Consider the following 15,076-nt stretch of genomic DNA (forward strand, 5'->3'; position numbering starts at 1 on the left):
CCGATATCAAAACTTTGCCAACCCTCTAATCTGAAAAATATCAAAAATAGAATCCAAGAATTCGAGAAAAAAGATTCGCCTAAAGCAAGTGCTTTTCATTGACATTCCTTTTAGACAAAAAACTTAACCTAAAGGTTGAATTGATGAAATATAAAGCAACTAGAGCACAAACGCAAAAAGGTTTCCATTGAAATATGATGAGCATATGCAAAACATATTCAATATGTAAAAGGATAGAAAAAAATGTCATCTTATCAAAAGTATTATTAACAAATAACTGGAATAATAAGGACAACATTTTATCTACACTGAATATGATGATACACTGAATGCATTGTTATGGGAATTGAAAAATGTTGCAAAGTGAATGCTCTTGAAATGATATGAAAAAAAAGGAAGGCAAAGGCTTAGAAATAATAAGAAAATTTACTGCAAAAACAGTTCTACTTGTATATTAAAATATTTGTTCAAATGTTGAGATTTGATCAGGTTCAACATGGTACATAAAAGAAAGACAGAGTTTCCAAGAAAAAAAAGAACAGAACTGTCTATATATTCATATTTACCCTTCTATACTTTCCATTGTTTCCAATGTAAATAATATTGTATACATGTTCAATAGAGTGCAATGCTAACAGAGTATTAGCTTTCTTATTCAAATATAATATTCTGTTAACCTTCCCAAGTGAGTTTCAAGTTAGATAACTCAAGTTTCCATCTCTATAAGAGACACAAATATAAATCAAAAGAATGGGAGAAAGAAAAGAATCACCGAAATGCTATCATTTTCATGATAATTTCCAACCTTGTAGCTGCATATTCACTGATAATCATCACATTGTTATCATGCAAATCGCCAATCTTCACCGAATCAACATCATTACCAGCGACATTGATTTATAACCAAACAACTGATCAACTCCAAGACAGTTATTAAGTTGATATCAAATATGCAACTTTAGTCATTAAGTAACTTTAAAATTTTGACCTTTTTCTTCGACTATAATTTCGACTTTGGCTTAAACGATTTTGCCTCTTGAATTATCTTGTTCAACTATCATTATCGTCATGATGGAGAAATGATAAAAGGAAAAATTGAAAACAAAAAGATTATTCTGTATTCCATTTTTTTTGGAACACTGGAAATGTTCATTTTGTGATCTCTTTTTTTCTTGCTCGCAAAAGATAATGTTATTAGTTTTTGCTCATATATTCTGGTTCCAAATATAATATTCTGAATGCTTTGTTCCTCCTTTCGGCGATATTAACCATTATATCGATATATCAAGTATGACAGAAGAAGGTTGGAACAAAAAAATGTTGAGATAAAAACCAAAGGGAATGTGAATCAACTTTTCATCATCACCTTGCAAAAGATGATGATAATGGTGATGAGGAAAATGAGACAAACAATCATTTTCATATAATAAATGCTAAGAACTTTATATTAGTAGAAACTCGAGAGAATTATCTAAGAATATATTTGATTCTCCATTTTCATTCCCTTTACACTGGGAGTGTTTTTTTGCCTCATCTTCTTCTTCTTTCATCTTCAACATAATTCTCTTCATCTTCCTTCTCTATATTAGTGAGCCATACTTTTTGCTTCATCATTTTCGCTCACAATTTATAGACACATTTATATATTAGATTCTTGGCATTCCTTGAATCCATGAAATCAACCAGGATTAACATTTGGGTTCTCCTTTTTCCAGCTTTTTTTCCCTTTTTACTTGTAGTTTCTTGCCACTTGCACTTCATCAGTCGAGATGTTAATGATGAAGAGACCAAGAAAAGATATTTAAGGTGGAAAAAATGTTCTTAACCTGATTCCTTCGTTTTTCCTTCTTTTGTTTTTCATTCTCTTTCAATCATGATACAGATTATATTAACTTCTTGCTGTAACAATATTATGAGGTTTGTTACCCATAAGAATGAAAAACCAATGTTCATCAAACCATATCGTAAGTAATAAAAACAAGGGAAAAACCTTTTTTTTCTTCTTCTTCTTCTTTTCTTTCTCTTTTCATCGTTTTCTTTTCCATCATTTTCAGTGATTTCAGCTTCTTTTTTGGCTCCTTAGTGTTATGCTTTTACCATAAACTTTGCCCACAAGAGCTTACACAAGATTACAGGATGGTGTTGAGTTGAGGAGAAATGATGATGAAGATGAAAATTTGAGTGTGTGTTTGTTGTTAAAAAAAGCAAAATGTTTTGTTGTTGTTGTTGTTGTTGCTGTTTCAACAAAACGATTCAGTTTGTAAATGTATTGGAAACCCGTTAAAACATTTTTCTCGCATCACTTGGTAAATATTGGGAGAGTGAGATAAAAGTGAAGCAAAATGATGATGATGATGATGGTGATAAGAAAGAGAAGGAGGAGGGAAAAGGCAAGAGATGAGAGTGGAAGGAAGAGAAAGAAGGAGGAGAAAGAAGGTGGATAAAATGGATGTTGTATCGATTGCAAGTTTAACCTTATTTTTATATCTTTTTACAAGAAGCACGTTGTCAACATGCCAAAGGAGAATTGAGAGTAAACTTGATGACAAGTTTGAGAAGAAATGGTGATGATGAGGATGAGGATGAGAAAGTTTAGTGAGAAAGTAATGGAAAATAATTTTCCGTTGATTTGTTGATTTGAGGACAAAGTGAAGAGTAAGAAGGGAAAACGCGACCAAATTCATTTTCTGTACTTTCATTCATACTTTCATGTGTTGGGATTTTTGTTGAAAATAAATTACCAGGAAATATAAACTTTTCAAGATGTTTTCAAATGTAATGTTTATTAAGATTCACTTTGGTTTAAAATGTTTAATCGAGGTTTGTGTTTTCAAGTTATATTCAGTTGCTTTTAGTTTCATTGTTGCCTGACCAAGTTGCCTGACTTGGTTTTGTGTTTAAACAGTTTTCCGTTGAAATTGTATTAATATCTTGATGTCTTTTTAATTAGTCAACTAGTTTGTAATATGTCTAAGTAAAGACAGCAATTTAGCTGACAAATGTTTATAATTTGCTTTTAAAACTCAAGTAATTGCAAATGTATATCAAGTACACTTGAACATTTTTGGTTTTCAAGTTTTTCCAGTTTCTAATTAATCTCTCATAAGGATAACCAAGAAAAATAAAGCCATATTTTTCAACTCTAACGGTTGGTATCAATGAAATGTATTGGAAACTCAACTACAATCCATTAGAACACATTCGATTGCATAAACCCAAAAGATCAGATGATATTTGATCTTGAATTGGCATCACAAGTCATCCCCGAAGTTAACTGTAAAAGTTATATTCTTATGCTTTCGCATTTATCGAAGTGTTTAAATCAAGGAATCATGAATCGATTTAAAATAAACCGAAATTTTCATCGTAAAGACCATTTCCTAATGTAAGATCATTTCAGCCTCAATATAAGGTGAATTAAGAGTTAATTTAAGAAACTATTCACTGTTTTCAAGAAAAATTTCTTTATTTTTAACAAAAATTCGCTTCTTTTTGGAATCATTGTTTCGTTGAAAATTACATTGAAAAATGTCTGGTTTTAAGTCACAGACCTTTCCATGTCCATATCTTGGAATGATTTGTTTTGATTAATTTTTTGTTCCAATGATGCGAAATATGAATTTAAACTCTGGTTAAATTGATTTTGTTAAAGCTTTAAGACAAATCTTGAAACCTAAAAACATAAGAATCATGTCTTTAGTTAACTGTTTGTTTGAAGTGAAATCAACTTGAACTGTCAATTGTTTCTTGTTTTAATTGATTTTCTTGTTCCGATGATGATGCAAAATAACCTGATGATGTCTTTTGACGCTGAATCAGCCAAGTTTACCAGATCAACCTTCAAGTAAAAAGCTAAACACTCAGACAAAATGAAATGTTTATTAAGATAAAATCGACTTTAGTCATCAAATTAACTACCAATGTGTTAAAGTTGCCATTTAATTTTCACCCATTTTCTTGCCACAGTAAGGGTTATAAAATAATCTGATGATGTCTGGTGAAAATTTGAGTAAACTCTTTCAGGTTCAACATTAACTTTCACTTGAAAAGAGCAATTTAAATTGCAATGAGCGTATGCGTAACTAGCAAGGAAACAGCAACACAAAAAGCTTATTGTAACTGTTCACACTTATTGGACCAAAATTTTGAGGTTATCCATTAAAACGTTTTTTTGTTTCTTTCATCTCAGCTGATTAATTAATTTTCAAAGATTCAACGATCCCAATGATTATCGATTGAAGTCACTCTTTGACAGGTTTGCACATGAGTTTAGTCAAACATCCTTTGTTGCTCCTTATTATCATGATCATCAGTATCAACCATCATTATGATTGTTACATTCATTACTTTTTTTCAGTGATTGATTAATTTTCTGGTTAATCATTTCTAAAAAGGTAAAAATGTTAATGTAAGAATGTTTAATGAAATTGTTAAAACAAAATTGACCGTTTAACAGGTTTCAGTTTCCCTGTTATCCTTCATATTGAATATCATTTTTGGTCGTCAGTATCGTATAAATCACTGTTACCACTCCCAGTTACAGAGGATTTTTGTGTTTCCTTTGATTATTTATTACAAGATGAAATGTTAGGCTTTTGGTGCTAAAAAAGATTGCCTTCATCTTTGCATCATCCTTCATCTTCATTTCTCATTCTGGTTGAATTAGGTATTACAAGCTACTTATTAACAAAGATAATTATAATGTATGAGGCTGCACTTATACCTCATATTATCAAAATGAATTGGTATATTGGTTGACCCGGGCAACTGTTATCATCATCATTATTAACAATTATTATTACCATCATTATGATTACCATATAAATTCAGGTTTACCTTAAGGGCTGACGTGAACACACAGTACAAATGTTAGAGACAAGGGTAACACACATTACACAGATTGGTCAATTGTAAGGATAACACAGTAAAATTTGTGATTCAATTTTAAAGGTACAAAAAAAGGTTGATTCAAGTGTGACCAGAGCAACAATTAAGTGTTTAACATGAATTACTATCAATCAATGGAAATTGGCGATAAAATGTTTTATTCAAACAATTTAAACTGACCAGCTTTCAAATAGTCACTCAATTACTCAAAGCCTAAACGTTGAGTTAAACTGGTTGACAGGCTGAGATTTTACGATTCTCGAGTCATTAGTCGACAAATTTTCAGAGCAAATACATATTTCGAATCTGATTTGCTGAGAAAACATTGAAAATCAAATGTTCAACATTGTAAGTTAACATGACTTGAAAGGCTCATTTGGTTGGTTCACATTTCTGGTAAAAAATGGCTAAACCTGGCAAAAGCTCATCGACATTGTAGCCAAAGCGGATTAACGGTCGCAGGTTCGTTTTATAAGGATAACTATCATTGATATTCCCGATGTATTGTTGGAAAGTTGAAAACTGATAATCATTTTGGTTGAGGTTGTCCTTTACAAAAGGCAAAGCCAAACAATAATTTACCAAATCATGTATTCATCTTAACCAGTCAGTCTTAATATATCATCGGCATGATCCTCTTTAAATGATGAAAGGTTTAAAAACAAGTCGCTAATAACAATCATCATTATAATAATACAACAAAGGTTTGGATAGGATGAAAAAAAAGGAGACTGCTTGATCCATGACCCGAAACTTTGTCTTTATCAATGTTTTTTAAAAGCTTTATTCATTCTCATTCTTATCCTCATCATCATCGTTTTTATCCTCATTTTCATTCCTCATTTTCATCCCCATCTTCATTCTCATCACTGGTTTATTGAAGGGAGTCACTTTTTCTTGCCTTGCTTGCTTCTCGCCTAATCCTATTCAAGTTTAGACTAAATTATATTATTATCCATTAACATCGATATATCAAATGTGAACAAAAAGTGTGTTTATACAGTTATTATACGCTTTGGATCATATTTAGCCGATTCAATTATTTTATTCAATATTATTGAGCTTGCCATTATTTTATCATCTTCCAGTTTCTCCCTTCAACTCAACTTTTCTCATGAAAAAGCCCATTGACCCGTGTTAAAGTGACTATGCTCTTAAGGTCAACCATTGGATACATTATGCCATTTAGCCTTGTGTGTATTTTCAGTCTCCTTTTTTACACGCTAACAACCTTTTCTGTAAGCCATTTTGGGTAACTTTCAAAAGCTTACGCTTTTATTTTTCACCCTTAGCCAGTCCTTATCCATGGCCTTTCATAGTTACAATGATAATATTGATAATAATGACAATAATAACTGTGATAATGGTGATAATAGAATAATAGATCAACTCTTCTCCTTTTTTTCCGTGTTCATCTTTTCCTTCTTTCCAATGTTCCACTTTAATATACTTATCCAGTGATTGGGATTCAATTTTTCATTGTTGATTGTTTGCTATTGGAAGAAAGAAAGAGATTTTTTAGTAAATAATGCGATTAAATCATGATATGATCACCATTCATCATTAGATGGTCATAATTAAATTGGCTTACAGTTTAAATTGAAAATGCCAATGATTTTCACGGGTTAACTTTGCGCTGATTTATGTTGTTTTTTTATGCAAGATTTCATTCTAATTGTTGTATGCATCAATTACGATTACTGATTAAATATGATTAAACTGTTAATTTGGGATAATTAGTAATGGTGATTAGGATTTATGATGATGCTTTTAACGAGGTTTCAACGGTTATTGAATAACAATTAAGGGTCAGCCTTTTGTTTTACCTTTGCTTCCATTGTATAATAACCATTAAAATTACAGTTTTGTACGCAAACATTTGTATTATATCAATAACTTGATGTAATAATAATACAAGTACAATTTACCAATTTCAATTGAAGGTTTAAATTGAAAGGTTAGGGAAAAAGGAAGAAAGTTGATGAAAACAAAATAAAGTGAAAAGATGTCAAAATAATAGTAAATTTAGAATCTCACTTTTTTTATCGTCATCTTCGTTTTTTTTTGTCTTCTTCTTCCTTCTCTTTTTTGATGTATCTTGACATTAACTTAAACTAAACTTAGTTTTACCTTTGATCTCTCACTGGCTGTGTGTATGTCAATTGTTAAACTTGGTTAGCCGAGCAAGAAAAGGATAAGCAAAAGCATTGGATAAAATGCAATACGAAAAGTAAGGTTGAATAGATTAGGTGAACCATAGAGGAAGATTGAGAGTGGACAATAGACAAGCTTGATTTTTTAAGTTATCAACACACATATACTCAGAAAGAGGAAACAACAGAAGCAAGTAAACAAAGTGAAGGGAAAAAAATAAATATAAAATAAAATAAAAGTTGAAACTATTATTTTTCACTGCAACAACGACAACAAGAAGAGCAACAAAAATAAGTTGACATTTATTGAAGATGAACGTAGAGTAACTTGTCTCAAGTTACTTTGTCAAATAAAGTGAAAAGAGCAACAAACAAGAGCAATAGGAGGATAAAATTTGGAACCATCACTATTACCTTTAATATTTGGTCCACTTAAATGTCCAAGGAATTGCAAAAAATTGAGAATCAAAGTGAGCATAAGCGAGAGAATCAAGATGATGATGACCAAAGAGAGTGAAACAGGCAGCAGCAAAAAAGTGTATACATGAAGGAAGAGCTGGAGAGAAAAAAAAGAAGTCAAAATAAGTGAAGGTTAAAATGATGATAAGAGAGGGAGGAAGGAAGATGAGGATGAGGATGAGAGACACAGCAAATGCTGTCATTGAGTTTGTGGCAAACCTCTGGAATCATTTTGGATTGACCTCAATCCAAATTAGAGGTAACCAGGAGAGAATCTCAAAGGATATTGAATAGGGTGGTAAAAGTAAAGGTAAAATGGATGAAGATTCTGAAGAAGATGGAAATGATGATGATGATCAGGATGAAGATGAAGACTGGTCAGGTAGAGAAATAAGTTTGTTCACTTTACTTTTATCTTCATCTTATTCTTGTCTCTCTGTTGAGTTTCTTTGTCGTTCTTGTCTTGTGTCAAGTGGATAATTGAAAAAGGATTCAACATTTTGTGAATCTTTTCCTTCTTCTTCTTCTTCTTCTTCTTCTGCCTATCCAACCAGAGTAACAACTAAAATGTTGAGATGAATAAGAGAAAGCTGTTTTTTTAGGTGGATATATATCAAGATTATCAATGATTCCCATCCTGTGAACCATCTAATTTAAATGATTCAAGAAGAGACAAGGTAAAGATGAAGATGAACTGAATAGAGTGTCAAATGTAAACTTTCATTTCAACTTCTTGTTTAAGATGTTTCCTTTTTTTGTGAGTGTGTATAATAAGTGTTGCCTCTTTGCTCCTCAAGAAATAAGTTGTTTGCTATTTGCTATTGGCTTTTGGTTGGTCAGGAGCAGCAAAACAGTGATTGACTCTGTTTAATCCAAGGTAAACATATTTTCAAGTGACTTCACATTGAATAACGTTCAGTTATCTTTACAAAATTTGTGTTACAATTTTTGCCTTCTTTATCCTTTCTTGGTTTGCTTTTTTCTTTCTTTTTTTGCTCCGTCTTCATGTTCATCTTTTTTTTCTTCTTTCAGCCTTTCTCCTCTTTTGTTTAAATAGTGATTTTCAGGGTAAAGGTAAGCCAGTCACTATCATTTACTCTCTCAGGAAATAGAAAGTGTCTTAGTACTTTGATATTCTTGTCTTTTTTCTTGCTCATCTCCTTTTACTTGTTTTCACTTGTTTTTTCGTCTTCTTCTTGTTCTCCTTCAGCTTCTTCTTTAGTCTTTCCCTTATTTCTTATAGAGTAACTGGTAATCACAGTTTCATCAGTTGAAACAAGATAACAATAACAACAAGAACAGCAACAACATCAATTTATATTATTGTTTGTTACTCTTGTTTCTCTAGTAGTAGTTGTTGTTGTTGTTTAATGTCAGGTAACATTGATATGGTTAACAGTAAACAGCTTTAGACTCTCAGTTTGATATCAAAGTCTCTCCATTATTTACAAAAACTTGATTAATAATCTGTAAATATAAATAAAAAAGACAACAACAATTAATTCTAATATGTTTGACATTTTGTTTTCTTGTTAAAACATTTGATTAAATTAGTAAAATTAACTGTAAAAACAAAGGTGAATGAAAGAAACAACAAGACACAATTGGATTCTGATTCAATGAGAAATAAACACTGAATTGCTATTGATATGATACAAATATACATATATCATGACAATAGCAATAAATATCAACTAATAAACGATCTTTGATGTTGCACAAATTTTGTTTGATACGTTATATATTATTATAAATTTGTTATATGATAAATGAAGTATTCATTGACCCTGATGGGAATTAGATACAAATTGGTTTACATAAGGCAAAAGTAAATTGATCTTTCTAAATATATTATGAATTCTAATGTTAGTTTATCTTCTTTTGCCTCTTGTTTATCATACAGTAGTCAATGTTTATTCAATTTTTCCAGTTGCTTCTTCAATTTGGCTTATTTTTTTGGCTGCTTGCAAACTGATAAATGTAAACTTTTCAGATTCTAACCTTTCTTTACTTCCTTTTAACCTCCTCCTGATCATCATTTTATTTTATCTCATGAGAATCATATCAAATGTGTGGTGTTTATCTCCTACCTTTTTTTCACTCTCCTTAGCGTTTCTTTAATGTTACTCATGGTTCCTCTCCTCTTGCCTTTAACCACATTGGATTTACATTTTGGAGAAAAAATCTTTTTTATCCTTGTTTCTTTGCCTCATCTTTTTTCTTGCCTGACAATTTTATCTTCATCCATTTTTCCATCAACCGTTTAGAAACTATCATCATCGTCTCCTAACATCATCATCGGTTCCTTTCAGTTGTAAAGTTTACTGTTTAGAGTCGTGCTTCATTGAATCCAAACCATTTTTTTATTGTTCAAATCCATATATTTGTAGTTGTCGCTGAAAATTGTTGGTAACACAAAATTGAAATTTGAATTAGTATTGTTTGTTATATCAATGGTAGCAGTTTTGCTACTCAACTGTACTCACTTGGATACGATCAGCCAACCATGAGAATGTTTTTGCTGTTAATTGACATCGATTAAACTAATTAAATTGTATTTTCTTAAAAACTGTTATTATTATAATTATATTTGGTAGATCATTAGTCAACAGTAAATTTAAGGGAAACAAAAAATCTATATGTTTGTATTGATAAAAAACTGACAACCTGTTTAAGATGTAAGCTTTGGATAACCTTAAACAGGTTGTCAAACTTTACATAACATGTGTTGCCGCAGTAACGCCACCTTGTGGTATTATTTTCATCTCAATCATCTGTGATATTAAAGCAAAGAGTAAAGAAGAAGAGACTGCGATTGATGATATCCAGATTTGTTGCTGGATAATTGCACAAGTGGTGCTAGTAGTAAGAGACTTTCTTTTTCTCTTTGTAATTTTCAATAATTATCAATTTTGTTTAACTGATTAAATTTGTTAATTTTGATTAAAAAGAGAGAGAAAAGAAAGGATCTCTGACTACTAGCACCACTTGTGCAATTATCCAGCAACAAATCTGGATATCATCAATCGCAGTCTCTTCTTCTTTACTCTTTGTATTAAAGAAGCTAAAATTAATCAAGTCTTGAATTTTTCAATTAGACAATTTGATTGATTTTGAATATTTAATTTATTTAATTTATTAATGATAAGGTTATTAAGTTGAATCTGTTTCATCCTCAAGTTCATCATCAACTTCAACCTTAAACTAAATTATAAACCTTGAAAAGTTGCTCTTGCTCTTTGTGTTTTCTCGTTTATCTTTTGACTTTTTTAGCGTTTACTGTATTCATATTTATGATACTCACAATTGTCAGTGTTCAGTAAGTACATTTAATGATTTACATTGTGATTAGGCAATGGAATAATTGGTTAACATTAAAGTGAATTCTAATGATTTAAGCCATTTTTTTCTTCTTTTCAAATGTTTCAATAGTGTTTTCAACTGAGCTGCTTGTCAAGTGAAAAAATGCCATTTGACTTGGTAAACCTTTTTTTTTCTTGGATCAAGTTTGGTGAAGATTGAGTCGTCTTTAAAATGATTCCAATTTATTATTATTTGGATGGTGATGACAAAAAGAAAAACGTTTTTGCTGCTTTCAAAAGAAAGAATGTTTAATTCAAAGGAGAAAGGCGAAGAAAAAAAGATATTTCAATGTTTATGTCTTAAAGAAAAGCGGAGAAAATAAAAGAAGTAAATAACTGCTAAGGAGGAAAAGAAATGGTGACAAAGAAGAATCTTTTGTAGATTGGATAAGTAGGTAAACAATAAATATGGTTGATCTAAAGGAAAATAATGATGATGGTGATGATGAGGATGAGTACGACAAGATTAGATGATGAAGGGAAGGAGTTGAAAAGGCAAAAAAGATGTTTAATGGAAAGTTAATTGATTCCAATGTGATGATACTATTTCAATCCCATTGGTATCATGAATAATTCAACTAACTTCCTCTTCTCTCTTTCTCTCGCCATCCTCTTCATCTTTCACTTTCTTCTTTTCTTGTTTCATCATCATTATCATCACCACCATCATCATCATACTCATCTTCTTCTTCTTTTCTTCTCCTTTTTTTTCAGTATAAATCAACTGAACTCTTTGTCAATGAGATGCCACCAAAAACAAGTAACATTCACTTCAATGTCCTTCCTTTTGTATTACATAGTAAATGTAAAGTTAATTTATCAGTCAGCTCATGATAACTTTTTCAACTACTTACTGAATCATACCCAACTACATTAACCTGTTTACAGTTTCAACTCAACAAGCCACCCAATTGACCGGATAAAGTTTACTCAATCATGATACGATTGACCTTTAACCTTGTCCAGATGCATTTCTTCCGATTCCCCAATTGATCTCCATTCAAAGTTGATTGTTATACTTGCAAAATATTTGACGTCTCACTACAATTCAAATGAACAAGACTTGATATTTGTTTAATTGTCAATCAACATCCAATGCCATCATTAGCATCAAAATCACAATAAACATTTGTGACATCATTTAAATTTCATTCAAGGTTGACAATGACAAATTGTTTGGTAAAAATTTTGCTCATCACAAACGGAAAAATCTTAATAAAATTAACAATTAGCTGCAAATTGTTTGTGAATGTAATAGCTAAGAAGCACAGAAGCTAAGAGGATCACTTGATTGACTTTTGACTGTTTACACTGTTTACAGCTCCAATAATTAAGTTAATTACAAATGCATGTTTAAAAGGCAAAATTGTTGCAATTGGAGAAGCTAAAAATGGCTGTTAACAATCATCACCATTATACTGGATAACAATCAATCGATTGTGCAAATTTGTGTTCAAAAATTACACGAATTAACATTAAACATTTCAACTAAATGTCAAGCATTGATGCCCAGTAAAATGTCTCATGTTTACTTGTAATCTTGAGGCTAATGGATTTTTGATTAACTAGATACAATTTGATACTTTATTTTTGCCTCATAAATTATCATCAATCCAGAAAGAAATGAATTAACCATTGGCAACAGTTTAATCATAAACAACCAGATGATATGTAAAGAGATACTGGAAAGGTCAGATGGCGAGTAGTGCTAAAAATTAAAGATTTGTTGGTTCAACAATTGGTTCAACCATCAACACAATTTACTCGATTCAAATGATGTTTATTAACTGTTGAACTGCTAATTGGTGTCAAATGAGAATGTGTTGAATAAGCTGTAAATAAATACACTGTTAGTGGTGATTGAGGAAAGCAAAATGGTTTAATTGTATTCTTTTCAACGCAATGTAATTGTACAATGGTAATTTTCAATTTTCAACCAGAATCCACTAATGAGAAACAACATGAACAAAATAAGTAACATGATATACACACTTAAATTAACAAATTTGCTTTATAACAATAGTTAAACTATCAAATTAATAACAATTAACAGATTTATAAATGAAGAGCAAATAAACAGCAATAAATAAAGCAACACCTTAGACAACAGTAATGCCTATAACAATCATCAAGAAAAACAAGAAACAAAAACAGCTGTGAATAACTATTTTTCTCTCTCCATCTTTCTCTACCATCCTCGATTCAGCTTAAATTGTTGCAATTATTATTGGACTGTTACCTTGTTGGAGAATAATTGTTTTACTTTGCTGGTAAAACCACCTTTAGTTGACTTATTAACCAACATTACTGTGACGATTAAACTAACCATTTGACCCAAGAAGGTAGTTATTTGGGAATTGCTTTCAACCAAGGCTACGTTGGATTCAGTTGATCTAAAATCTCGGACATCTTCTCGTCTAACCATACGATCTGACTGTTCATTCTCCACACGGTCAGTTGATGATCGTCGTGATGATCGCTCAGCTCGAACATTATCTTCATCCATCTGTGTTCTGATTTGACGTTCAGAGTCTTGTCGAGATTCACGATCTTCACTTCGGTTTTCACTTGCATCTTCCCTTCTAGCTTCCCTTCTGGATACATCCCTGGATTCACGCTCAAATTCACCTCTGGACTCACGTCTAGATGTAACTCGACGTTCACTTGTTTCTTCCCTTGATTCCCGTCTTGACTCTCTTCTGTCAAAAACACCATCACGTCTGTCACTGTCTACACTTGATCGAGTCCTATCTTCACGGTCCTCCAATCGTTCAACCTCTCGGTCAACTGATAGTCTTTCACTTTCTACAGTTGATCGAGTCCTATCTTCACGGTTCTCTTCACGTTCAACCTGTCGGTCAGCTGATAATCTGTCACTGTCTTCAGTTGATCCAACTCTATCTTCACGATCCTCTAATCGTTCAACCTGTCGGTCAACTGATCGTTCAATGGAGCCATAGCGAGTAGATTCACTCCTATCATCAGCCAACCTTTCACTTTGAGGTAATGTTGGTCCACTCATTGATCGCCTTGCCTCTCTTCGTTCCGCTTCCCACGACGCAATCATACGATATCGTAACCGTAGCTGACCATCAATATCACTTGATGAGCGTTCATTATATTCATCAATATCAATTGCAAAATCATCAATTTCCGAACGAGTAATGTCCTCAACTTGGTCACTGTCTGATTTTAATCGTCTTAAATCCTCCGCTTGAGCCAGTAAAAGAGCATAGCTTGCGTAAATTGTCATTAAGAATGCAAACTTTGTACAGCTAACCATCATAATAGATATTAACCAATGTCGATTTAAATACTCGAAGCTGAAACAAGGTAAAAATATTAGACTCTTTTAGACAAAACGTTCAAGACTAAACAATACACAGTGTTACTTAACTAACCAAAATATGAGTTTATATAGTTAACCAGAAAACCAAAAAACGCATTGAAACAAAAAACTTACAGAGTATGTGAGAAGAGGGTTAAATTGTTATTAAAATAACCCATTAAAATGATCTAAGAATAGCTTAATACAATTGATTGTAGATAAGTCAGGCTAATTTTAATAACTTCCATCCATTAAAATTAACAATTCAATTTAATCCGATTATCTTAGCTACTTAGTTTAAATCAGCTTTTGTTTACATAATTTTGTTGCTTGTGTTTTTGTGTATTCATAATAATTAGAAAAGTATGTTTAATTTTGATAAAAAATAATCAATTCTGATTTGGGTTACTGATTTTATTTCAATGAATCAGGCTTAAATTTTAATCACTCACCACGCTGAGAAATTATCAAAATATGACGTCAACCTTTAGTTGTTGTAAACAATCAGTATTTAATTGTAAGCCAACAATTAACCGGTTAACCAGCAATTTGGTGTTCAATCAGTCAGTGAAAAGGTAAAGCTTTAAAGATTAATCTTGAATGACTTTAACGGCAAATTTTTTACCATCCCAGTGACTAATTGTGATTTCACCTAATAAATGTAGAAATGTTTCCATACAAAACCTGGATAAATAGTTCAATAGAATCTATTATCTGGAATTATGGAGCAAATAACAAACACGCAATTCTTGAGATTGAAAGTCTTTTAGAAATCAAATGAAATATATCCAAATATATATATATTTCAAATAACAATCTGGTTTCTATTTCTTTACATGGTTTAATGATCATCATCTCAAATAATGATCACAGTAATAGACTTGATT

At 31.4% G+C, this 15,076-nt stretch overlaps 1 protein-coding gene and 2 long non-coding RNA genes across 6 annotated transcripts; 1 reads left to right on the forward strand and 2 right to left on the reverse strand.

Moving 5' to 3' along the window:
* Positions 1-6,140: 6,140 nt before the first annotated feature.
* On the reverse strand, positions 6,141-10,207 carry LOC107367776 (uncharacterized). 3 transcript variants are annotated; one of them, XR_016198596.1, is made up of 6 exons: positions 9,986-10,198; positions 9,590-9,895; positions 7,909-8,966; positions 7,455-7,596; positions 6,479-6,606; positions 6,141-6,380 (listed from the first exon to the last, which is right to left on the reverse strand). It is a non-coding gene; the product is annotated as an uncharacterized LOC107367776 (long non-coding RNA). The 3 variants fall into 3 exon arrangements; XR_016198595.1 differs by having other exon boundaries at positions 6,479-6,587; positions 7,719-8,966; XR_001569992.3 differs by lacking the exon at positions 6,479-6,606 and having other exon boundaries at positions 9,986-10,207.
* Positions 10,208-10,544: 337 nt separating this feature from the next.
* LOC107367787 (uncharacterized) lies at positions 10,545-12,100 on the forward strand. The gene is made up of 3 exons (XR_001569997.3): positions 10,545-10,818; positions 10,932-11,256; positions 11,576-12,100. It is a non-coding gene; the product is annotated as an uncharacterized LOC107367787 (long non-coding RNA).
* Positions 12,101-12,721: 621 nt separating this feature from the next.
* LOC107367762 (uncharacterized) lies at positions 12,722-14,779 on the reverse strand. Of its 2 annotated transcripts, none has more exons than XM_089267353.1 (2): positions 14,642-14,779; positions 12,722-14,184 (listed from the first exon to the last, which is right to left on the reverse strand). In XM_089267353.1, the coding sequence occupies exon 2, from the start codon at positions 14,145-14,147 to the stop codon at positions 13,086-13,088; it is 1,062 nt and encodes a 353-aa protein (XP_089123479.1). In that variant the 5' UTR covers positions 14,148-14,184; positions 14,642-14,779; the 3' UTR covers positions 12,722-13,085. The 2 variants fall into 2 exon arrangements, with proteins under 2 accessions (XP_089123479.1, XP_015791010.2); XM_015935524.3 differs by lacking the exon at positions 14,642-14,779 and adding an exon at positions 14,263-14,383.
* Between the last annotated feature and the right edge of the window lie 297 nt (positions 14,780-15,076).

The sequence above is a fragment of the Tetranychus urticae genome, chromosome 2 (assembly GCF_039701765.1).
Source record: "Tetranychus urticae isolate SD_2017Ah chromosome 2, NJAU_TeUrti_SD_1.0, whole genome shotgun sequence".
In the NCBI taxonomy this organism is placed as follows: Eukaryota; Metazoa; Arthropoda; class Arachnida; order Trombidiformes; family Tetranychidae; genus Tetranychus; species Tetranychus urticae.